General features: G+C 38.6%; 1 protein-coding gene across 1 annotated transcript in view; it reads right to left on the bottom strand.

Moving 5' to 3' along the window:
- Positions 1-3,997: 3,997 nt before the first annotated feature.
- The window catches only part of LOC115804306 (neprilysin), a 32,234-nt gene continuing 12,190 nt past the window's right edge, over positions 3,998-24,041 (bottom strand). The window contains exons 4-23 of the mRNA XM_030764675.1: positions 18,900-19,061; positions 17,426-17,506; positions 16,023-16,118; positions 15,743-15,861; positions 15,217-15,282; positions 10,813-10,947; positions 10,355-10,456; positions 10,093-10,229; positions 9,905-9,998; positions 9,408-9,536; positions 7,819-7,917; positions 7,480-7,557; positions 7,123-7,226; positions 6,849-6,907; positions 6,506-6,625; positions 6,200-6,333; positions 5,574-5,639; positions 4,836-4,931; positions 4,673-4,749; positions 3,998-4,502 (exon numbers count right to left, since the gene is read on the bottom strand). Of these exons, the coding sequence (XP_030620535.1) occupies positions 4,403-4,502; positions 4,673-4,749; positions 4,836-4,931; positions 5,574-5,639; positions 6,200-6,333; positions 6,506-6,625; positions 6,849-6,907; positions 7,123-7,226; positions 7,480-7,557; positions 7,819-7,917; positions 9,408-9,536; positions 9,905-9,998; positions 10,093-10,229; positions 10,355-10,456; positions 10,813-10,947; positions 15,217-15,282; positions 15,743-15,861; positions 16,023-16,118; positions 17,426-17,506; positions 18,900-19,061 (2,054 nt within the window). The 3' untranslated portion in view covers positions 3,998-4,402. The remainder of the gene's footprint in view (positions 4,503-4,672; positions 4,750-4,835; positions 4,932-5,573; positions 5,640-6,199; positions 6,334-6,505; positions 6,626-6,848; positions 6,908-7,122; positions 7,227-7,479; positions 7,558-7,818; positions 7,918-9,407; positions 9,537-9,904; positions 9,999-10,092; positions 10,230-10,354; positions 10,457-10,812; positions 10,948-15,216; positions 15,283-15,742; positions 15,862-16,022; positions 16,119-17,425; positions 17,507-18,899; positions 19,062-24,041) is intronic.

Genomic DNA, 24,041 nt, shown 5'->3' with positions numbered 1-24,041 from the left:
AATTTCTCTTTTTTTTCCAAAAGCTCTCTCTTTCCTCAGTTGACTATTCTCTAGATTCTTGCATTCAAAAAGAACTTCAGGTTTTGCAATATCAGGTTTTGCAATACCAACAACCACAACAGTGATAAAATCAATTTTTGTAGCATATCTAATGTCTGATAAATTAAAACATTAATAGTTGTATTTCTGTAATCTCTTTAGTTCTGATAAATCATAAAAAGTATACAGATTTTGAGATAAACTCAAATCTGTTGTGCTGTTATAATGAAGCAAGTTTAGTAGCTCACAGTCATGCTTCAGATTTGTAGTTGTTCATGTGTATTAATGTGTCTCTGTGTGTGAGTGTCTAACATCAAAAAATTATTTATCTTTACCCCTGCATCTCAATTTTCTGAAGACAGTTTTGTGGTTTTACTTTTATGTATGTAGGGAATTATGAATAACATGTCTAAACCATCTGTTGAGTGTTGTGTTCCTCATCTTTTTTTTTCCAGAACATGATGTTTTGATGATTAAAAACCTCAAGAGGCAACTCTACATTATGGTGTACTTATTTTATGACAACTTTCTTCATACTGCATTAAAAGCTCACCATAATGTAGGCTCTTATATTTGGTCACAAAAATATGTAACTACATTCATTCTGCATATTGTTTTTAGTCAACTGTTTGTATACATATGTTAGACTGGAGATACTTTGGACTTTTGAGTGTATGACCTGTGTAGCGCGGTGAGGAAAATGTGTTTTAGATACTTAATGTTAATTAATTAGTAGGCAATTTAGGGTTGATAGTTACTCACTGGAACTAGTTAATTCATTTTCATATAGAGAATTCATGAATAAATAAGCAGTAAATCTGGATTATGTATTTGTCTGGAAAAGTCGTTTGGGTCATTAATGGGAATTCTGGGATGTGTAGTGCATGTGCGTATGAATATGTGTTTCAAATTCCGATTGTTATTTGTTCTGATGTAGTAATTTCATATGTTGTGTGAATGTATAAAATGTAGTATTTTTGTTATTTCAGTGTAAAAATATAGTTTATTATTCGTAGAGTTAATACCTATGACGTCAGAGGTCAAGGGAAAAGAGAGCAGAATAGAGAGAGAGCAGGAGAGCCGATGTAGTGTGTTATTGTAAAATGTTATTAGATGTGATCATTTGACAAGTTTATTAAATTAATTTATAGGGTTCATTTACATATAAATTAATTTATGGCGTCAATAAAAGAACCCCGGACGCCCTTTTAGTGTCAGGCATATGGTCTAGGGGAGCTACACCCGTTACACCGACATGCAGCTTCCTCTTTTCTAAAGTAAACAGAGTGACCTGGCAAGGCTTAGTTTGTTTTATGGACCAGGGAGATTAGGAGGAGAGTGTGCGGTTTATAAAGGCAGTGTAAACGTAGCACACTTCTTCAGTCATGATGAACCTCTCCATTCTCGTTGCAAGTGAAAAAAATAAAAATCAAAACAAGTGCATCCTAGACTAAACCAGATAAACACAAATGTATAAAACATGTTTGTTATATGTGTGTGTTGATTACTAAGCAAAAAGGTTAAATGTTCCACTTTTGCTTTGATATTTATAAATCATGTTCACATATTGGATTTATTACTGTATCTCATTATTGCACAGCACCAACTCTGTCTCTCAGTTAATCAAACACAGTGGCCAGACAAACAGAGAAAAAATCTTATATCCAAAGATTTTGTAAACTGGTGATTATTTACCAAGATAATGGGACAAATGTGGGTGTTAAAATTAGTATGGTAGTACTTGGGTGAAGAGGTCGTATGATGAAAATGTTTGTCTTGTGCAGTACCTATAAAGAACAATCTATAAGGCAGTCATTATTTCTGAGTTATTATTATAATTCATATTCACAAGCAAACATAGATTGCACGAATCAGATAAAACAGTGTTGAAGCGTATTAGCAGAGTAGTAAAAGCAACGTGCACGCATCAACAGTAATGAAGAGGAGCAGAGGCCCAAAAATATCAGAATTCCACTAAAATGCTTGTTTTGTTTGTGTGTTTGTTTTGTTTTGTTTTTTGTGTGTGGTTTCTTTTTTTTTCTCTGCAGTTCATAGAAAACACACGTCTCACACAGCACAGCACAGCACAGCCAGATAACACTTACTAAAATCGTTTTTTTGTGAAAAACCATAAATTAAAATGTTAATCATCATGTTAATCATAGTAAGTTATGAAATTTGGATTTAGTTGATTTTTTGATATCTGCAGTTGTGTGTGAGGTCACAGGCAGAGTGAGTGGGAACTGGGGCACAATCACACTGAATCTGAAATATATTTAGATGCTTGAAAATCCCAAAGACACCTTCAGTAAATCTTTGGCATGAACTTCCTCTGTTTCACTGGGCTCAGATAAATATTCTTTAACTTTATGACTTCAGTAGCTATAACATGTGAAAATCATTCTGAAAGCAACACTGGATTTTTGTAAGCCTCTGCTTATGAGAATTTTGAAAAGTTAAAACAACTGTATTGAGACATACACATTTCTAAGTTTACATAGACACACATTTTGTTTACAAAGATGTGCATACAGATGTTAGCATTTAAATATACCCTCCCAGGTTCATATAAATGTGCAGAAAAGAGGAAACGTGATAATATATGAAATATAAGGAGCTGACCCTAAAAAGCTGGTGCTAACCCTACCTTGGAGCAGGGCTTGCTGACCTGGTGGCCCAGTTTAGAATGTGCAAATGTGAATACTTTCTTCACCCAAGACTAAGGTCCAGTGTGAACATCCCTGACCACGTTCAGAGAAATTATACCTGTCCATTCCTGTGTGATCTGCAGACATGTGGAGTTGATAAAGGTTACATTCACACCTCAGCCAAAAGTGAGGCAATTTAAACTTGCTCTGTTGTATATGACATAGATTGGCATTTTTTTAGAACAGTCAAAAAAATTTTGATTGCTAGGAATACAATTTGCTTACAGTCAAAATATGAACCATCAAATCAGTTAAGGGCTGTGTGTGATTCAGGTCACTTTTTTCATCGCCATCTGTGCAACAGATTAGTCTGATCAAAACTGTAGACTACTGAGAGCATGGAGGATGGACGAGATGGTACATATTGTGTCTTTGGTGATTTGTCCCATGCTGTCTTATTGGTAGATTCCATGACTGCCTAGTGGTAGACTTGACCTGACTGTCTATATTAGACACATATGGTGTCTTTTGTCATTGCTCATTTACATATGAGGACTTTTCCAGGAAGGAGGTGGAACATAGTTTGGTCAGGATATTTATGTCTGAATCAAATCCAAGCCCTACATAACTGAAGTGAATATAGCCCAGGTTATTTGTGCTTTGCTGAAGATGTCCACTAAAACAAAGCCCTTTGCTGAAGATGTCTGGTAAAATAAAATATATTGCTGCTTAAGCTCACTCACTGTGTGAACAAACTACTCTAGCCTTTGATTTGGTTATACTCAAGTTCCATGTAATGTTGCTCATATGAAGCCCAACCAAATGCCTTTCTGGCAAAAGTCCTGATGGCCAGGTACACATCCTCTAGAAGCAGGATATTAGTCCATTTCAAATGAATGAAGACAAGGAAAATGCTATCTTAAATGAGCACTAATACATTTTATGTGATAAAATAAGCCTAACTGTACCTAAGTCACTTTTGATTCGATATAACGTTGATAGAAAGTTCTGGTTGGCATCTTTTTTGTTTCTATATAATTTTATGTAATATCACTAATATTTGTATTCATATTTGTAAAATGGAGCTATATATAATTAACATTTATGATACAGATATTCATAAATTGTTCTTTTTTTGACTGTATGATTTTTTTATTGCATAAAATGCACTGAAATATACTAATTTATTTTAATTTGACATTATTCGTGTTTTAAGCATAAACATTTGACTCCAATTCTATTATTTGGAGCAAAACAATAAAGTTCTCTATAACCATCAGTTGACTAGCAGCATTCCAGGCTTTCACTTTATTTGTAAATACACATTTGAATTTAAATCTGTACTTTTATTCAAAATACTACTGGAGTTTTCTATTCACAGCTTGACATTCAAATCAAATGAAATCTTCACAAGAGAAGTTATCTTTTTTGACTAGAGAATGATATCTTTGTATTACCTTTAACACTTTGCAAAGTATTGGTGACAAAAACATGAGATTATGTCGTGATTCAAATGATATTGCCTATGGGAGTAAGCTGAGTTAGCTACCCCTGTCTGTACATGTCATGAGGTTCATTGTGTAGGTTAAGCATGTCAACCCCAGTGGAGAACATAGGACATTAACAGCCCATTTACAGTGCTCTGTCACTCTGTCAGTTAGCAGAGAGCCGTGGGTGAGTCAGAATGTTCTTCTCATGCTTCTATGCAGACAGAATCACCATACCCGGCAAATCCTCTCAGGAACCATGTAATCATTTTTATGGCACTGGAAAGCTTTGGCAAATTCTGGAAAGTTATGCAGTGACCCCAAAACCCTAAGGTACACAGAAGAAAATAAGAGCACCTGTGAGAAGATGATCATTACACTAGAATTACAGATAGACTGTTAGCAAAGCAGTGTAGATCAAGAAGTGCAGATTTGCACAGAAAGATGTAATAAAGTCATTTGACAAATAACAGGTTAAAAATGATGAAGCAGCCATACCTGAACTTGCCAGGGCTGTGGACATCTGTTTTGATGGAGTTTATGGCAGCTTCAGGTCTATGTGTTCCACACCATACCTGAAAAAGCAGAAAACAACTGACCATTACTCTCTTTAGAATTACTAAGTAACACCACTTTGCTGGTAGGATCTGCGCACTCTCACCTGGGCAAAGTTTAAGAAGAAGAGCTGGTCATGGCTAAGGTCAATACCAGGTAGAGGAGACTCTTTCCCATGTTTCTTCACATAGTTCTGGTAAGCCTGGGCAAAGATCATTAAAGTGAAGAGAGGTACATAGTATAGTCAGTTACCAGATCATTTAATTGTGTGGGACGTGGACTTGAATCTTCAACAAAGATATTGGTGTCTTTAATAAACTATTGATATGGAAGTATTGAGATTTAGCATTAGTTCACCAATGCTGACTGGTCCGGTTGTATAGCTCCTGCCCAAATCCAGCATTTCTGCATACCCCGATCCCCCTGTGTATAACTCCACATATTGTTTCTTCTTTACAAACTGTTGTTTAATCTGCTTGTGTCGTTGTGCGGCAGGAAAATTTTTCCATCAGAGAAACCTGAACCCTATCTCCCTGGTTAACATTTTAACCACCCTTACACATGCACATCACTATTACTATTACAGTTACACACAAAGAACAAGCAATGAGGAACTTGGGTGGAATGCCTTAAACAGCCTTTACCATTAGCAGATGTTAGTTTTCCCTACTTTGATTGCCTAGATTCATAAAAATAGAAGCAAAACTCACTTAACAATTGGGAACGTGAAGTAAACAAGGTCTACATTCACCTAAACGATAGTAATGAAGTGATTTTGCTGGGCAAAGGAGTGGGCTACAGAAAGCACGCCTTGGGCAAGGTGTCTTGAGACATTCTTGCTTACTTGATAGGCCTGGCGAATTCCTCCATTGTCTGCAATGTTCTCCCCAAGAGTGTTATTGCCATTGAGCTACTCAGAGAGAGAGAGAGAGAGAGAGAGAGAGAGAGAGAGAGAGAGAGAGAGACAGACAGACAGACAGACGGACATACAGACAAACAGACAGACAGACGGACAGGGAGATATACACAATAAAAACACAATAAAAACACTGTTATTTTGCTACCATTGCAGACAATGGCTAAAGTGAGACACTGATAGGAGAGGGACAATGGATTTGCTATACCAACTGCATCCTACAGTCATAGAATATCTGTATACTCTGTGTCTTTTTCTGTCAGATGGTTTAAGATATTCATATTTTCTATTTTGTGCACTGCTAACGCAGTAATGGTGCTTTTACATGATAACTACGGTCATTTACAGTCATTCTACCTAAGGCTGTGCTGTTTAATGTTCATTAATAAACTGTTGCCCACTTTAGAAAGTATAGATAGTTGGAAAACTGCAGTTAATAGTTATCTCTAATCCAAAGCTTTCTGTTCAACTGAACATGATCATGTCTGCCAAATTGAATCTCATTAGCATAGCTAAGCTCCAGAGTATGTTACTTTGGAGAGAACATATCATACGGTTTGTCCATTTGCCTGGTCCCACGAGAAGCTGCCATATTGGTCCACCATGCATTTGGAAAGTTCTTGGAACTTCTGAGTCGAGGACAATGTCCACCAGTCCTTGAGATCACCATCCTTGTCAAAGTTACGCCCTGTTTGAATAGAAGAGGACACACGTTCCATGTGAGGTGGAAAATAAAAGAGCGTTACACCATAACAGTGGTGTGCTCAAAGACTGTTATGAGAGGCAGAGAGAGATAACATCACTTAGACATTTGAGAAACAGAGATGTGGACAGTTCAAAATTGTCTCTCCACGCCTCACCATTGTCGTCAAAGCCATGGGTGATCTCGTGGCCTATCACCATGCCAATGCCACCATAGTTAAGGGACCAGGGCTGACCTCTACCAAAGAAGGGGGGTTGGAGGATACCAGCGGGGAATACTGAGAGAAAAAAAAAACAGATCTACTTATTAAATTTTTACTGATGCCTCCCCAAAACTTTCAGTTCCCCTGTTCTATAATGGCCAAAGCAAAGAACATTAGTAATTAACAATAATTAAACAAGTCTAGAACTCTACAATAAAAATCTAGATGCCCCATGTCGGTGGGTATTTTTTGTTTTTATTTATTCTTTTTAGTCTGAGCCAAATGGACAATTTTTTACCTATTTGATTTCGGCTGGAGGAATAAAATGCATTGACGACAGCTGTCCCTGTGATCCACCTTGAGCAAAATAGAAAATAATCCATCATATGAGGGCCTGATGCGAGCTTGTGATTAATAAAAGATTATTAAAACTGTGGCTAAATATATCAATGGCTGAGAGAGAGGGGGCATTCATACTGTTTCTGAGGTGAGGGAAGAGACCATTACTCTTTAGTCATACTGAATGTCAGATCCTGCATAATGGTCAGGAACTAAGACAAACATGCTCTTACTCTTCCTTATTCACTTTCACTCTCAGTTTTTTCAGTCGTTTCTTGTGGCCAAACTCCAGGTTTTTCAGAATGTTCTCAAAGTATTCCTGTGCACTGTAGCTTAGCTGAAAACAAAGTAATGTTCATTATAGAAGTAATGTTCATGCTGGGATGGTTTTGATGCCTATCAAAATATACAGATTGATTCAGAGGTAAGTGACTCATTATAAACAGAAAATCAGCAGCTTGTAGATTCAGTTAAGTCTTCTTCCTTGTTTGCTGTAAACATTACAAGTAGGATTTCAAACACGTTAATCAATTGTTTAGATCAAATGTTGGCTTCTGTGTTCAGTCAGATCTCAAGGGAAAGCCACTCACATCTTTATACTCCTGGTCAATGTACGTGTCATTCATGATGTTCTCTGAGAAACCAATCCTCTCCCGAATGGCCCTTGCCTACAAGGACACAGTAAATGACCAAATCACATTGATGAGCAGAATTTGAGCTGTGTTGTTATTATAGTGTCATCAAGAGCTTCTATAGAGTCATTAATATTTATCTGTAAATCATCATAAAGATGACATTCACTGACATTAACATCTTATATTGTGAAGTGCAATTCACAAAATTGGAATGGAAATCTGCATTCATGATACACTAGGACAGACTGGTCTCTGCATTTTCACTGTAAAACCAGCTTCATCCATACAACTCACCTTCTCCTCAGCTGCCTTTTTAGTCTCCCTGTCCATCCAGGATAAGTCATTCAAGTTGCTCACAAAGACCTCCCTTATATTGGTAATCATCTCATCCATCTAAGTCAGTTATAGTAGAGAATAGATCAAAGATGACATGACTTTTAAATGTAAAATCCCATCTCATGTGGCACAATCACTAAAGAAAGAGTGACTATGCAGTAGGGGCAACATCTGAAACAGTGCTGAATAATATCAAAATTTGATGAAGACTTGGACCTTTTTGTTCATGGCAAAACAGTGTTTTTACACTAAGACACTGAAGTTATAGAGCCACCAAAGGATTCAGCACTCATCTAACTTTAAAGTACAATATTACACTGCGCTGAGTCAATGTTTATACTGCTGAGGTTCCACTTCTTTGGAATCTGAATTTTCAATTACTATGAAATGCACCATGGTTCTTTATCACAGACCTTGGATTAAAAAAAAAAGAAATCATTTAACTAATTACATCATCAGCATGCAATCTCAGCACATGACAACTTTCAATCTCAGCACATCCCAACTTTCAACTGAATTCCCAATCAAAATCTGCTTAGTAATTCTTTCAGTGTAGCTACTCACTAACAGACAGTAAGGTATTTGAGTAAATGAATTGTCTTCACTAACAGATAGCCGGTTATTTGGGAGCATTCATTATCACTAACAGATGGTGGGTTATTTGAGTTCATTCATTATTTTCATAAAGCAAAACTCATTAAAGCAAAAGAAGCAGACAAAATTATTTAATCTATTTTTCACAGAGACAGACAACAATGAAAGAAATATGGCATACATGGTCTCTAGATGGTGTTACTGAAAGAAAAGGGAAGGGCTATAATGGATTGCAACCCTTCTCTTCAAAAGGATTTGTAGGACAAAGGGCAATGCCATCTCCACAACTCAAAAGTGTCATCCAGATTTGTTTTTTGCCATAAATTGGGATTCCAACAGCTTTGCATCTGCATTTCAACAATGTCAAATTGCTGTATGTTTTCATGAATGAATTATTTCCCTGCAGGCTTGGCTGAGTCAACAGAATCTCTGACATGTGATATCCACTGAAGACAAAAAGCTGAATACTCTTATCGCTCAATATCACCTGCAGATGAATGCATTTTTGTCACCACACAATAACCAAAGAGCATTTATCAGTACATCAAAAATAGTTGCTACAGCCAAACATAAGATTGCTGAGAGGGTTGTCTCATTGGATGCATTAAGATTTTCATGAGGCTCACATTTTGACTTTCAAATAAATGCTTGTGTAGAACAGTTCAAAACAGCAAACTAAGCATGTGAACAAGTTTGAAAAGTCAACCATGTAAAAATGTCAACCATATCACCAGCACCATATGACTCAACAGGCAGTGGAATGAGAGGGATGCTGCAGTGTTGGGAGACATACACACGTACATCCACACACACATACACACACATGCACACTTACATGTACATGTACATGTACATGTACACACACACACACACACACACACACACACACACACACACACAGTAAAACAAACAAAAATTACCCAAAACACACTAATACAGCACCAAGAACTCACCAACTCTTTACTGTCCCCAGCAAAAGCCTCCTCCACATACAGCCTGCCCACAGCATTCTCCATGTTGTTATTGACATAGATGGCACATTGTCTCCACACAGCTGCCTCAGTTGTGGTCCCATAGATGGCCTACAGTGAAAAAAAAAAAAAACACTCATTGATCGACAGTGTTACATCACCAGTCATGGATATTTTAAAAGAGAGCTCATTTGTGACAGTCAGCTTCACCCTGATTACAAACACAAACATGTTTCATTTCAGGCTGTGGAGGGGGCTGAGGACACGTCTGTTAATGAGGTGGCACGACAACAGAAGATATGAGTGTGAGAGCACTGCTGCTGACAAAGACAAAAGATCCCAGACCAACTACACAGTTTTAGTTAATACACTCACATGATAACTAAAATAACTGCCCATTTAACCGCCCTAAATATGCCGTAATGTTCCAGTACAGTCATGACCTCCCAAAGCAATGTATAATATCTTGTGATTTGTACCTTCTTGAAAGCCTTCCTGGTGTCCCTGTATGCTCTGCTCAGGCCAACCACCAGGTTCATTACAAAACGCCACACCATGTAGTTCTGAAGGTCTCTAAAAGGAACAAGTGATTATCATATCATTCTTGCAAATAAATGTCAAACAGGTGTTTTGATATGCCAAACAAGTGTTTTCTTTAGGCACCCACCTGTTTGTGTACCTGCCCAGAACAGGATTAAGTCTCCTGAAATAGCTTGGTGCATAAACAATCACCTCTTCACTGTCTGTCACTGGTAGATCCACTGTCTCCATTATTTTATTGGTGAAGTAAGTCCAGTTTAGCACCTAAAGGTGGATGTTTACAGGTTATGTGGTCATAGTTTTCAGGATTAAAATGGATCAGGAAATTCTTAGCTTTTCTGAAAAACAGATCAATCTAAACAACAGATCAATCAAAAGAGACCCCTTACGTTAGACTCAAACTCCAGAGTGAAGTTAGTGTTTAGGGCCCCCAGAGGCATCTTGTTGTAGAGTAGAACTGGATTGTTCCTGTCCTCTGGTGTGTCTGTGGCCTGTGACACAAGAGCAGATAAACAAACAGATAAACACACAAATCTGAGGGAAAATGAAGGTCCATAAAGGGTGCAAAATTTGTAGTATGAACATATTTGTTCTCTTAGACATGTACCCTCATGCACACAGACAATCTTTCAAGTCAGTCTGTGCTTACGCCCCCCCCCCCTCTCATTTTGTGTCAGTCTGACTATTTTTCAGTACATTATGGCCTGTGACAGCCCTGTCTCTCTATCTATCTTACTACCTTTTCGTCTCAGATCTTCTCATTATTCCAGAATCACCTGAAACACTGCTTTTTGCACAAACTGGCCATAACAAATCCAAGCTCCCAGGTCGTCTTCCTTCAGCTTACATTTGCAATTTCCTTCTCCATCATCATTACTCTGGCAACCTCCTCCCTGATGACTGTGTCATTGACCTCCAGGCCCCGGTCCATCCGAATCAGCTTAGCCACATCTGTCATGAAACTCTCATATGCTATGCAGACCTAGGATCCAAACAACACATACCACACTTACTGAAAAACATGGAAAATTTCATTGCAGCAGCTTATGTGTTTAAAACTTCTGTTGAATTCTGAGCTATGGCCTCCTACCACATGCACCCATGGACTTTTAGGAAATGTTCTGGCTGTGCCATGGAGAGATAATGCATGCTAATTGATTTAATCTCTCTCTCTCTCTCTCTTCCTCACCACTCCACCCATCTGCCCAAAAGGAGAACAGAACTACATGTGAATATTCATACGATCCTCTTGCGCTGTAACTTGAAACCAGAGGACAGAGCATAAATTCCATCTGCTTCCAGTTGTGGCAGCACATAATTCTATTGTCTTACAATCTTATTTTGTTACTGTTTCACGCTGGAAAGTATTGCAAATAAACATAACAGAAAAGATAGAGAAAGGGTTAGTGCAAAATTTACCGCAGTTCCAGAAGGCTCTTTTAGGAGCTATCCTATCCCTAGGGGTTATCCACACATCTTCGCAGATGATTTGTTAATTGTTAGTAATGGTATTCATTAAACTATTTAAATGCATTTTTAATGTCACTTATACACAAATAAATGTGATTTTTCAGTATTATTAAAAGTGTTCTTCAGTATTACTGACAGTAATTCTCCTCCAGGTTTCCTTGCATGTGCATGCCAAAACAGTCCTAGGCTATTTTGCATCTTCTGGTAAAATCAAGTCCACTGAAACCTAAGAAATTTCTAAATTAGAAGGTTGATTTTTGATCGAAAATCTGCTATATTTTATTTCTGTAACACGACAATAATTAATCTAAATAATAAGTATGTCACAAAAGTGAATCTCAGCTTCCACAGTTGTAGAGTAAATACAGATTAAAGCCCTGGTGGTAAAGGGATAAGATAGCTAATCAGAGGTTAATGAACTGTTCGCGACTAATAAATCACCAATGAAAACATAATTATGGCTGAGTACCATACCTGCTAATGCTACCATATCTAACGAGCTAATACAGGAGAATTTAAGGATACGATTTTGCTCTTGTGTTGATCATTAACAAGTGCAACAGCAGACTCCAGATTGTGGAGTCAGTAACAGCACAATTATAACAGCTGGACTGAGGGAGACTAAAATGAGAGCTGGGTGGATGTAGATGTTACATACAGGTCTTAGAGGTAAATTTGTCTCCTATGAGGACAGGGATCCCCATGTCAACATTCAAGTTTGTCTACACTCTAAGAAACTGCTGTAAAAATACAGCCAAATTCCAACAGTGATGTACTGTTTTCCAAAATATCATGAAATACTGTAAAGTCTGATGCTTTCTTGGAGACAAAAACTGGACTGACTGCTAACAGCAGGCTACCATAAAATTTGATGGTACAATGCAATATTTTCTTTTTTGCGATAGTAGAGCAGTAAGCCACATGCAACAATTGACTTCCAATTATCATTCATCCTCCTTTCTAGAGACCAAGAAAAAGGTCTATAACATCATACTGAGAAATTAAAATTACATTTGTGAATCTGGTTTCCCAATTTGTGAGACAGGCCTATAACTTATGCTAACTAAAACAGGGCTTAACTCGGCGTCCGATTCGCAGCGTGAGCTGACAGATGTGTTCTGAGCAGAGTAGTGGTGTGCAGTTCGCAACGAGTTGTTCTTCTGAACGACTCCTTTCAGTGAGTAGTTTCTACCAGTTCACCAGAGTCGTTCTTTTTTCTAATTCAGCTACTCCCAGTCAACTGTATGCAATGGGGTGGAAATCTTTGGTATCACTACGCAGTGTGCACAGCAATGGGCTAATAACAATCATCAAAGAGCAAGAAAATATGGACTAAATAGGTCGCAGTAACGTCCGCCTCTTAAGAAAATAGACAAATTATCTAACTGAATTGACAAGTATTTACATTTCCCCCAGTGAAGTAATTATTTTTAATCTTTGTATTACAAACAAAAGGATCTGAATTGAGTTAAACCGTTCAGGTGTCTAGACCATCAGCCTTCTGCAGCTCCGTAGAAGCTCCAGTTTTGAAAGCCCGAGTTCAGATTCATGAGTTCAAAACTTGGACAGATCGAGTTCGAATATCACGAGTTCGATGGTTCATGCAGCAGAGCAGATGATTCCTGCCCGAAGACTTAACATTATGTTCTGGGTCGTTCCATCGATTCAGTGTATACGCCACTCCAGTATCCCATAATGCTTAGCTAATGGATAGCTTCTTTGACAGTTTTGGAAACAAGGAAGTAAGAAGCTGAAAGACACGCAGACTCACTTTTGTATGGCAATATAGGAACTTTTGTGTAACTAAGAAATGCGACGAATTGGTTTATGATTAAAAATTTGATATTGAAAACGTTTTTTTTTAAACAATTAAATGATAGTATTGTTTGTTCGAAAGAAAGAAAGAGTTTTAAGAACACGCATGTTAAACTGAGGTGTTGAATAAGTGTAACGACCTCGTCTCCTCCCGCACCGACTCCAGCCATTCAGCGATCGGCCTGTCCCTTCATCATTCACACCTGTGTCCACCTTGTTTTCCCTGATTCCCTCCTCTTTATTAACTTCACTGTTTCTCTCCGTCGTCGCGAAGTCTACACTTACCCTGTGTATTCTGAGCGCTCTGAAACGTATTTGGATATTTCTAGAAGTTATTCTGAGTTGCTTTTTCTGTTTGTTTTTCGATTCAGTGTTGACATTTGTGTTTATTTGTCCTCGCCTGGTTTTCATTAAAATATATTCATCTTTGCACTTGCGTCCGGCTCCTGGTGACTTCATGACAATAAGTATATGTGAGTATATAAATTTACATGAATTTAAACATAAAGGAAACATTAGCAAAGAAGAGATATATAGCTTTACTGAAATTATGCAAAATTTGAGAAATTATTTTATGAACATTAGATCTGTACATAGCCTTTTGCATTCAGTGTAAAGCTTCAGTGAGTGCTGTAAGCTGAAGAAAGTGAGGAAACATAACGAAGTGCAAAAGAATCAAAACCCCCAAATTGAAATGAAAACCCCCAAAACCCAGTTTATTTTTCTCAAACTGTTTGAAATAATCTATTCACTCAAAGGAATCAAACTGCCCACATGGAGCAGAGTTCTGGGAGTAAGTTGTGGTGCAGTGGGTAACACTGTCCCTTCACAGCAAGACGATCCTGTGTTTGATTCCTCTGGGATTTCCAGTTTCCTCCCACAGTCCAAAGACATGCAAGTCAGATGAATTGGAGATTCTAAATTATCCCTAGGTGTGAATGTGTTTGTCTGTGTGTCTGCCCTGCAATGGACAAGCGACCTGTCCAGGGTGTTTCCCTGCCTTTCGCCCATTGAGCGCTGGGATAGGCTCCAGCACCTCTAGCACTCCAGCACCCACATTCCAGCGACCCTTAGGACAAGCAGCTTAGAAAATAAATGAAGTAATGAACTGTGGAAATAAATCATGGTTGTGACACTGTAAAAACACAATGAAGTACTGGCAACCACAGCCTCCAGTATTTTACTGCAAATCTTACACTCTACAGCACAGTCCCGTAATAACTTTTACAGTAATTAACTATAGAAACAAAATATGGTAGTGCTACTGTAAACAATTTCACTGTATTGCTACCGCAATTTATTTCTACAGTAAAAAACTGGTGACCACAGCTGCCAGTGTTTTACTGTAAACCTCAAATTCTACTGTACAGCACTGTAATTTTACAGGACAATTAATTAGACTGTAGGTTATATGGGGTGATGTTGTTGATCCTTAAAGTTCAGCAAATTCAACTGCCTCTTGCTAAGCAGCCATGTGATGGATTCATCCCATCATTTTATGCAATTGGCACCTTACATGCCTAAAAGTTATAGACATTCAAAAGAGACAGATAACAAAAGCAATAATACCCCAGCAGTCATGATTAACAGTGAAATCATGACCAACAGCTCATCAACAAATGTCCTTATCATACAATATGTTACCTATTGTTTTATGCTTTCAAACACCTAACTATTCAGGCACTTACTTAAACCTGCAGTAGACATTGTTCAAAATAGCTTAAAATAGCAGAAATCTATGCGGCCTAAAATATAAGCATGTGGAGATTTTCTTTGGGGCACTATGACTGGCCACTGTCAAAAGTCCTTGACTAAAATATTGCTGTGTGTGGAGTTCTAAAAATGGGTATCTTTATATATTGCCCTATTAAGTACTCTTCTCTAGCTTCATGTACCTGTGTTAATAGGCATAGCAGTTCATTGGCTAAAGAAGGAAAAGTGGAAGGGTGGAAAGAAAGAAACTTACCTCCTCATAGGGCCCATTGCAGGCATAATAGTCTCTGGAGGACAAACCAAGACTTGGCTGGTCAAACTGGTATGCAAAACAAAACCATGTGACAATAAGCCATTCATTCTACAGCATTCTATAATCATCCATTTTAGAAATTTAAAAAGCCCATTTCAAGAGCTTAGAGAAACTGTATCAGTTAACACTTATCAGCTGAAAGTATAGTTGTGACACAAACAGCTCTTCTGAAATATCATAATCAAAACAAAAAAGCAGGCTGTTCATAGATACTGTATTTTGCAGACAAATAGCATTTGCAGGAGAAGAACTGAGAGATGAGAGTATTGGCAGTGCTTATATGTAAGTATTTGTGGTTTAAATAGTGAGAGTAAGAGTACTGTCAAGAAAAAAAACAAAGCATGACAACGCATCTGTTTTTTAGTTTCTCTCGTGGACACTTGTGTGTGTGTGTGTGTGTGTGTGTGTGAGAGAGAGAGAGAGAGAGAGTCAGAGATGACATAGCCAGTTGTATCTGCACACCTACATGAATAATGTGAGAATTGGAGTCTCTGTCATCTGTGCCTATAAAGAAATTAATCAGAACTTGCTTTCCAAACTTCTCATTCAATCTGGCAATGGCATCTTCTCCTCTCCATGTTTTTCCTGCAGAGTAAAATTATGCAGAGTAGAAGATAGGATAGTAGAAGGCAAAATATTGTAAAAAAAAAAAAAAAAAAAAAGGGTTCTGTTGTATAAAAAACGGCATTCTCTGGTATTATTGATAATATTATGTGTGATATGGGCAGTGAAATGTCATACAATACCATACAGCGAGTCCCAGTTATCTGTTGCTATGGGCCAGTCAAAAACATCTGGCAGTATTCTGAGCAAAGGTTCGCCACCTCTCTGCTCAATGAGACCTGTTAAAGATATAACTTTTACTCACATAACATTCCGTACATTCAAATAGTTTCTAAAAAAGATAGGGCTCGGATATCCGTTCGTTGGGTAGGTATTAGGTTTTAAATTTTGGGATTTTGTTTATAGATTTAAAATGTCCACAAATTCCGCGTGATTCCACGTTTGTATGTAAATAGGCCAACAGTTTCCATGCTTCGATTCCGTGGTTCCACATGGCGGCAATCATAGAGCCCTACCTAAACTACAAAATACATTTTGCCAGCACATTCTTGCACTATATTTATACTTTTTAATTTCACTATTAAAATGTAGAAATATGTAGGCTACCATCTCAGCTTGGGCACCTGACATCCCTCTCACTCACAGCAGCATTAAAGGGAAGCGTTAAAGGGAAGGCAAAATGCCGAAGACCTCAGCTGTGTGGGAACTCTTGACAAGACAAAGGCAGTGTGCTAAATATGCAGTTTGATGAAATTATAAATAAATATAAATCTTATAACTATAAATCTCAAATATTACATTTGTTAGAGCTAGTAGGCTATGCTGTTTCTGCGCTTCTGTTTCACAGGCGTTGTCTCGGATTCGGAGCCTATTATTATGAGCATTTATGTAGGTCGATTATTTATCCATGATAAGAAAAAAATGCCACAAGCCATTATTATGTCACAAAAAGCACATAGATAGGACCTCGTTCATACAAACCCCTCGGGATTACAAACATGCATAAAACACACCAAACCCTTTGGAATTTTTTTTTTTATTAACAAATAACAGTACAAGTTATTTGTTAAGTAAGGACCTACTGTAGAATAACAGGATCCTTAAAAATTAATTCCTTTAATTAAACCGAAAGACACGTGTTGCAGTGCTATGCCCTCCATCTCAGCCGAGAATGGAGAAATGTCTGGCTGAGCCCTTCCCGAGTAACACTCAGGCATATCTAACAACATAGCAGAAGGCATTCCTGTTGGATAGTTTACTGGAAACAAGAATTATACGTAGATCTTTTTCTTCTCTTACTCCCACTCATTTTTCTCATTAAAAGTTTAGAAATCCAGTGAATTTTTAAGATATTAGCTTTGCACAAACCCAGACTGCTGAATTTTCTGGAATGCTGAGTGTTACAAAATATTGCAGTAATACCATGGTTAGCTTAAGATTTGTTCTAAATGTATAGTCGTTCTTATAATGAAACCAAAGATGAACTTAGACCAAAAATAACTACCATACTCTACCTCATCTTCATTCACAAGCTTGGTTCAGAGGCTAATGGGCAGTGTAATCTCTCTCCTAATTTTTTTCTTACTCTCATTGATGCAGGACTTGTAGAGAGTCTTGGCTTTGGTAAGGGCACTACTACTGATTGTGTCTTCTCTTTCCAGTACACCTAGGAAAGCAGAGCAGAGCAGAGAGAGCAGAGGTGATTTTTTGGTAAGACACTAAATTGCCCTCAGTGTGTTTGTCTTTGTGCCTGCCCTGTGATGGACTGGCGACCTGTCCAGCAATGAACACTGGGATAAGCTCCAGCACCCCCCTAATTAGGATAAGCAGCTTTGAAAGTGAGTGAGAATAGAATGACTCTCGGTGTAATATTACACTGTAATATTACAAGTGGTATGTAGGCACACTCCAACATTCACATAATGTCCAGACACACTGTAATATTCACATACACACTGTGATCTTCACACACTGTCAGAGAAACACTGCAACGTTCACATACTGCCACAGACACACTGTTATATTAACATACTGTCACAGACATACTGTTAAAGTCACATACTGTCAGAGACACAATGTAACATTCACACACTGTCAAAGACACACTGTAACATTCACACACTGTCACAGACATACTGTAACACTCACATACTGTCACAGACACAGTGCAACATTCACACACCACCAGTCACTGTAATGTTCACATGCTGTCACAGACACACTAAAAGAAACTTGTAAACTTTTGTCTTTGTCTTATTAATGTATTTCTATTATTCATGAAACCCAGGGGTTTTCCACTAAACTTAAACACTCATCAAAACATTGCTAATACAGATAATACAGATAGCAGGGAGATGCTGTGACAGGACAACAGAAAGAGAGGGAAACAGAGGGAAAGCGACAAAGAATTAGAATGATGGTAAGAGAGTGATCTCAGTGAGTGATAGAAATGAGATACTGCGTGGCATCTGTGCTTATATAAGATCTTCTCTTGGCAGTAACAGATAGCTGTGGTGCTTGCTGACAGGGTGAAGTAGAGAATCTCACAAATGTACTGCAAACCCTCATGTTACCCAACCCTCTCGCTCCACCATCCCCCAACTGAAACACTCTCTGTTTTGCCCTCCACACTGCTTAGTCAGGGTGCACCAAACCCAGCTGTCCTTTCCTTGGCATGTGGAATGTTGAATGTTGTCACACAAATTTCCCTTGTAAACCCCTGCACAAGGTCACTTCTCCTCCAGGACCCCTAATACCACTCACTGTGATATCAGTTAATTTCAAATTGTTATAACTGCAGCCCATTTGACTATAGCTTTGTCGTTCAACAGGCTGAAAATAACTCCCCCAAACTTGATCTGTTCAAACAGCATTCTTTCTGATTTGTAGTCCCTTCTAAATTGAAGAGGGGAAATCATGTTTGACAGAATATCTGTCCTCAGAATAACCTGTATTAAATTATACTCAGCCATCTGTCAGTGAGGCCTCCCCTACTGGGTCAAATATTTAAAAAATTGTCAACTTCATTATCTGTACATGTGTGGGTGATCATTTCTTACCTTTGAGTACCACCTCCAGTTCATCCCTGAGGATGTCAAAAGTGCTGTAACGGGAGTTAGTCTCCGGAATGATGTTTTTCTTCAGCCAGCCTCCACAAGCATACTGGTAAAAATTATGGCAGGGGTCCACGGTTGGGTCCATGTTTTCAATGAGGCGAGATGCTGAAACAACCCAAAAAAATCACAGTCAATACTTTCACATTATAACACACTGTAATCCTTCACACTGTAATCCTTCTATAACACTGCTCTACCCACTGATGTCATGTTATATAAGATGACTATATTCACTACTATTATATGTCCTTCATGAGGCAAATGTCATTGCTGTCAAAATAGTTTCCTACATATATATTTTATTTTTCAAACATTCCTTTGATTTCTAAAACATACTGTTGGTAATTATATGCTCCATAATCACAATAGACTAGTAGGCATGTTTCTTTTGCCATCAAATGCATCTTAAATAATTGAAGAATTTAAAGAAACATCAGCCTACGGTAAGAGCTGAAGAAGATATGAATCAATTTGATTTGAATACAAAGAATCACCAGCCTAAACTGATGGCAGGCTACAACTAGGGAGAAGAGGCTTTTGTAGTCACAGCACTTTTTATACTCTCAGCCACATCCCTAGTTAACATCAGCTGTTGACTCTGAATGTGTCTCATGGGCTGTCACTGGATCTAATGCTACATATGAGTATGTTCAACAGGTATAAACATATGAAGCGACCAGTTAACTGGACTGTGATTGAATCCATAAAACCATTTTCATGTGTGGACAGCAGAATATCCTGACAACTGCCACTGCAGTGTGTACATCCCCCCAACTAACTAATGCTAGGCAAACAGAGCGTGTAGGACAACTGACAGTAGAGCACCACCAGATGTTAACTGTCTCAAGCATTTAAAGGGGCTGCATTACAGTCTCAGCATATAACTACGCTGTTTTGTTAACTTCTGTACATTCCGCTCTGTATGTTTTTTTTTTGAAGATGAATTCTTCCTTGGCCATACAAGAACTGCTAACTTGTCCAAAGGAAGCAATGTCTGCAATCAACATTTTAAGGGAGTTTCGACTTCCGGTTTCCGGTTTGTTCCTGTGCGACTCTGCAGCTGCTCTATGAATGAACTGCCTAATTTAAATACCAACGCCTAATTTAATACCAATCAAATCTCCGACTAAGGTACGTGAAACATTCACTATGGCAAATATTCAGCTTGTTCAGTGTGTCAAGTGCAGGACGTTTAGCCATTCTTCCTCCGTCATTAATAACAGCTCTGTTTGTGCTAAATGTACATTAGTTAGCTCAGTGACGGAGAAGATTGTAGCATTAGAGATGCGCATCCAGATGCTAGAGAAGCTTAGTGAGAGTGAGAATAGCCTAGTTCCTGTAAAGTAAAATCTGGATGGCTCAGGAAGAGTAAGCAGCTCCCCGACTCCGGCACCAGAGCCCTCACAGCGGGGCGAATGGGTGACGACTCGGCGGCATAAGTACAAAGCCAAAGCTAACGCTAAGGCTAGACCACGAGAGACACACCCCTCCCCGCTTCACGTGTCAAACAGGTTTGCCCTCCTCAGTGAAACACCCGCTGAGAAACCTGAAACAGCTCTGGTTATAGGAAATTCCATTCTACGGCACGTGAATTTAGCTAGACCTTTAGGGGCACCAGCAGCCTTAGTTAGCTGTATACCAGGAGCCAGGGCGCCGGACATAGCAGGTAATCTTAAAGTGTTAAGTAAGCATAGGTTTTCAAAGATAGTTTTTCATGTAGGAGCTAACAATATACGCCCTCGTCAATCAGAGATTACTAAAAGTAATATCGTAGAGGTCTGTAAATTAGCGAAGGCGATGTCCGATGCAGTAATATGCTCTGGTGCCATCCCAATCCGGCGAGGCGATGTAGTTTACAGCAGGTTATGGTCGCTTAACTGCTGGATGTCCAGGTGGTGTTCTGACAACAATGTGGGCTTTATAGACAATTGGATAGTTTTGAGGGCAAGGCTGGCAGGGCGGGACGGTGTCCATCCCACTCGGGAAGGTGCTGCTCTCATTTCTTGTAACATAGCGCATAGTCTCAGAACAGTTAATCTGTGACAATCCAGAGCCAAGGCCAGGGAGCAGACAAGCAGGCTAAACCGACCGTCTGCTAGTCGTCACCCAGGTTAAGCTATATTGAGACTGTCTGTTCCCCGACCTATACGAAAATGTAGAAAAACTCAGGGAATTTGTTCTAGTAACCTAATTAACATAGATTTAAATCATACTGAATGTACCGCCAGCACCATTGATCTAAAGCTAGGACTGTAAAATATTAGATCTCTTACACCTAAAGTGCATATTGTCAATGAAATTATTACTGATCAGGAGTTTAATGTACTGTGTTTAAAAGAAACGTGGATCAAACCAAATGTGTATGTCGCATTATGAAGCTAGTCCTCCCGGATACAGTTATACACAACAGCCTCATCTAACTAGCAGAGGAGGAGGTGTTGCAGTTATTTATAATGATAATCTAGGCATCATACAAAAACCTTTACATAAATTCAATGCGTTTGAAGTTCTTTATACAAACATAAGTAGCCACAAAAAATTGCAGATTTCATCTCAAACCTCGTTATTTCTTTAGACAAAGCTCTAATTATCAGAGACTTTAACATTCATTTTGATAACCCACAGGATCCTCTGTGTTCGTGTCCATTCTAGATTCAGTAGGGATTAATCAGACGGTCATAGGGCCCACTCATAATGGTGGCCACACCCTCGGTCTTATACTAACACTCTGACTAAATGTAGGAAGTATAGTCACATTTCCACAATCTGAAGCTATCTCAGATCATTATCTTATCTCATTCAAAATGTTTCTTAGTAATAATATATGCACCTCGCCAAGCTATCGTAATAAACATACGTTTACGCCAGCTACTATGCAGAACTTTATCAATATTCTCGCAGAGTTATCAACTTTGATTGGATCACTGTCACACCCCACAGAACTTGATCAGGCAACTGAATCCTTAGAGTCAACATTCCGCAACACCTTAGATAATGTGGCCCCACTTAAAAGGAAAATAATCAGAGAGAAAAAACTAGCTCTAATGAAAACTAATGAGCACACACGCACCTTAAAACTTACCACTCGAAAATTAGAATGTAAATGGCGCCAAACTAAATTGGTAGTATTCCAGTTAGCATGGAAGGAGAGCCTCCTGAGCTATAGAAAAGCTCTTAGTGCCACTAGATCAATGTATCTTTCCACCCTAATAGAAGACAACAAAAATAATCCTAGATTTTTATTTAATAGTGTATCAAAACTAACTGGGAATAAGAGCACCTCGGAAACAGGCACGCCATCAGTATACAGTGGCGACGCCTTCATGAATTTTTTCAATAGCAGAATTGAAAATATCAGGCAAACAATTCAGACTATAAATTTAAAACCAGCTAATTTTATAACTAACACTGTAGATAACAATATAATTATATCAGATTAGAATGGTTTACTCCCCTTCAAGCAACCGAATTAACCTCACTAATTTCTTCATCAAAATCACCAACTTGTGTATTAGATCCCTTACCTACACGGTTCCTCAAACAGATACTACCAGTAGTCATCGAACCTCTTCTAAAAATAATCAATTCCTCCCTTAGCACTGGCTACATATCTAAATCTTTTAAACTAGCAGTTATCAAACCCCTAATTAAAAAACCTGACCTTGACCCCTGTTCGTTGTCCAACTACAGGCCAATATCTAACCTCCCCTTTATCTCCAAGATCCTAGAAAAGGCTGTAGCACAGCAGTTATGCTCATACTTACATAGGAATAACATTCATGCAATGTATCAGTCAGGATTTAGGCCTCATCAAAGCACAGAGACAGCACTGGTTAAAGTTGCAAATGACCTATTACTGGCCTCTGATCAGGGTTGTGTTGTTGGGGTTAAGGGAACGGCCCTCTTATGGCTTAGGTCCTACTTGACTTGACTTCTCTGCACATACTGAGGTAAAGTTTGGAGTCCCGCAAGGTTCTGTTTTAGGCCCACTGCTTTTTTCTTTATATATGCTACCTCTAGGTAATATTATTTGTAAAAACGGTGTTAGCTTCCACTGCTATGCTGATGACACACAGTTGTATGTTTCAGCGAAGCCAGACGAGAGACACCAGCTTAACAAAATTGAGGAACGTCTAAAGGATATTAGGCACTGGATGCTTACTAACTTCCTCTCACTTAACTCTGAAAAGACAGAAGTACTTGTACTAGGATCACGTGCAGCTAGGAGTAAGCTTTCCGATCACATAGTAACTCTGGATGGCCTTTCTCTTTCATCATGTGCAGCAGTAAAAGACCTTGATGTAATTATTGACTCCAGTCTTTCATTTGAAGCTCATGTAGATAACATGACCAGGATAGCCTTCTTTCATCTTAGAAATATTAACAGGAAAAGAAATGCATTGTCATTTCAAGATGTTGAAAAATTGGTTCATGCTTTTATTACCTTTAGGTTAGACTATTGTAATGCCTTACTGTCTGGATGGTCTAATAGGTGTATAAATAAGCTACAGTTAGTTCAGAATGCAGCAGCCAGAGTTCTTAGTAGAACCAAAAGATATGATCACATCACTCCTATCTTATCCACACTGCACTGGCTCCCAGTCAAATCTCGTATTGATTATAAAATCTTACTATTAACCTATAGCCTAGAGCACTAAATGGTCTTGCGCCACAGTACCTGCGCAAACTCCTGGTCTTTTATGATCCACCACGCCTACTTAGATCAAAAGGTGCAGGCTATTTGTTGGTACCCCGAGTTGTGATGGCTACAGCAGGGGGCAGAGCCTTCTCTTACAGAGCCCCACAGTTATGGAACAGCCTCCCAATTAATGTTCGAGACTCAGACACAGTCTCTATGTTGAAGTCAAGGCTGAAAACTTATCTGTTTAGCCAAGCCTTTTGCTAACAGCTCTTTACTAGGTAAAGGAGCAGATCTGGAGGGTTCTCGGGCATAGAATGTTTGGTGAACTGGGATGTTTGGATGCTGTCGCCCCCCCTAACATGTTCACTCAGGTTTGCTGACGGTGGAGTGGGTGGCTGCCTTATGTCCCAGAGTTCCATCATGTCCATATTACCTTCTAGCTC

The sequence above is a fragment of the Chanos chanos genome, chromosome 2 (genome assembly GCF_902362185.1).
Source record: "Chanos chanos chromosome 2, fChaCha1.1, whole genome shotgun sequence".
In the NCBI taxonomy this organism is placed as follows: domain Eukaryota; kingdom Metazoa; phylum Chordata; class Actinopteri; order Gonorynchiformes; family Chanidae; genus Chanos; species Chanos chanos.
This window is presented reverse-complemented; position numbering and strand designations above follow the sequence as displayed.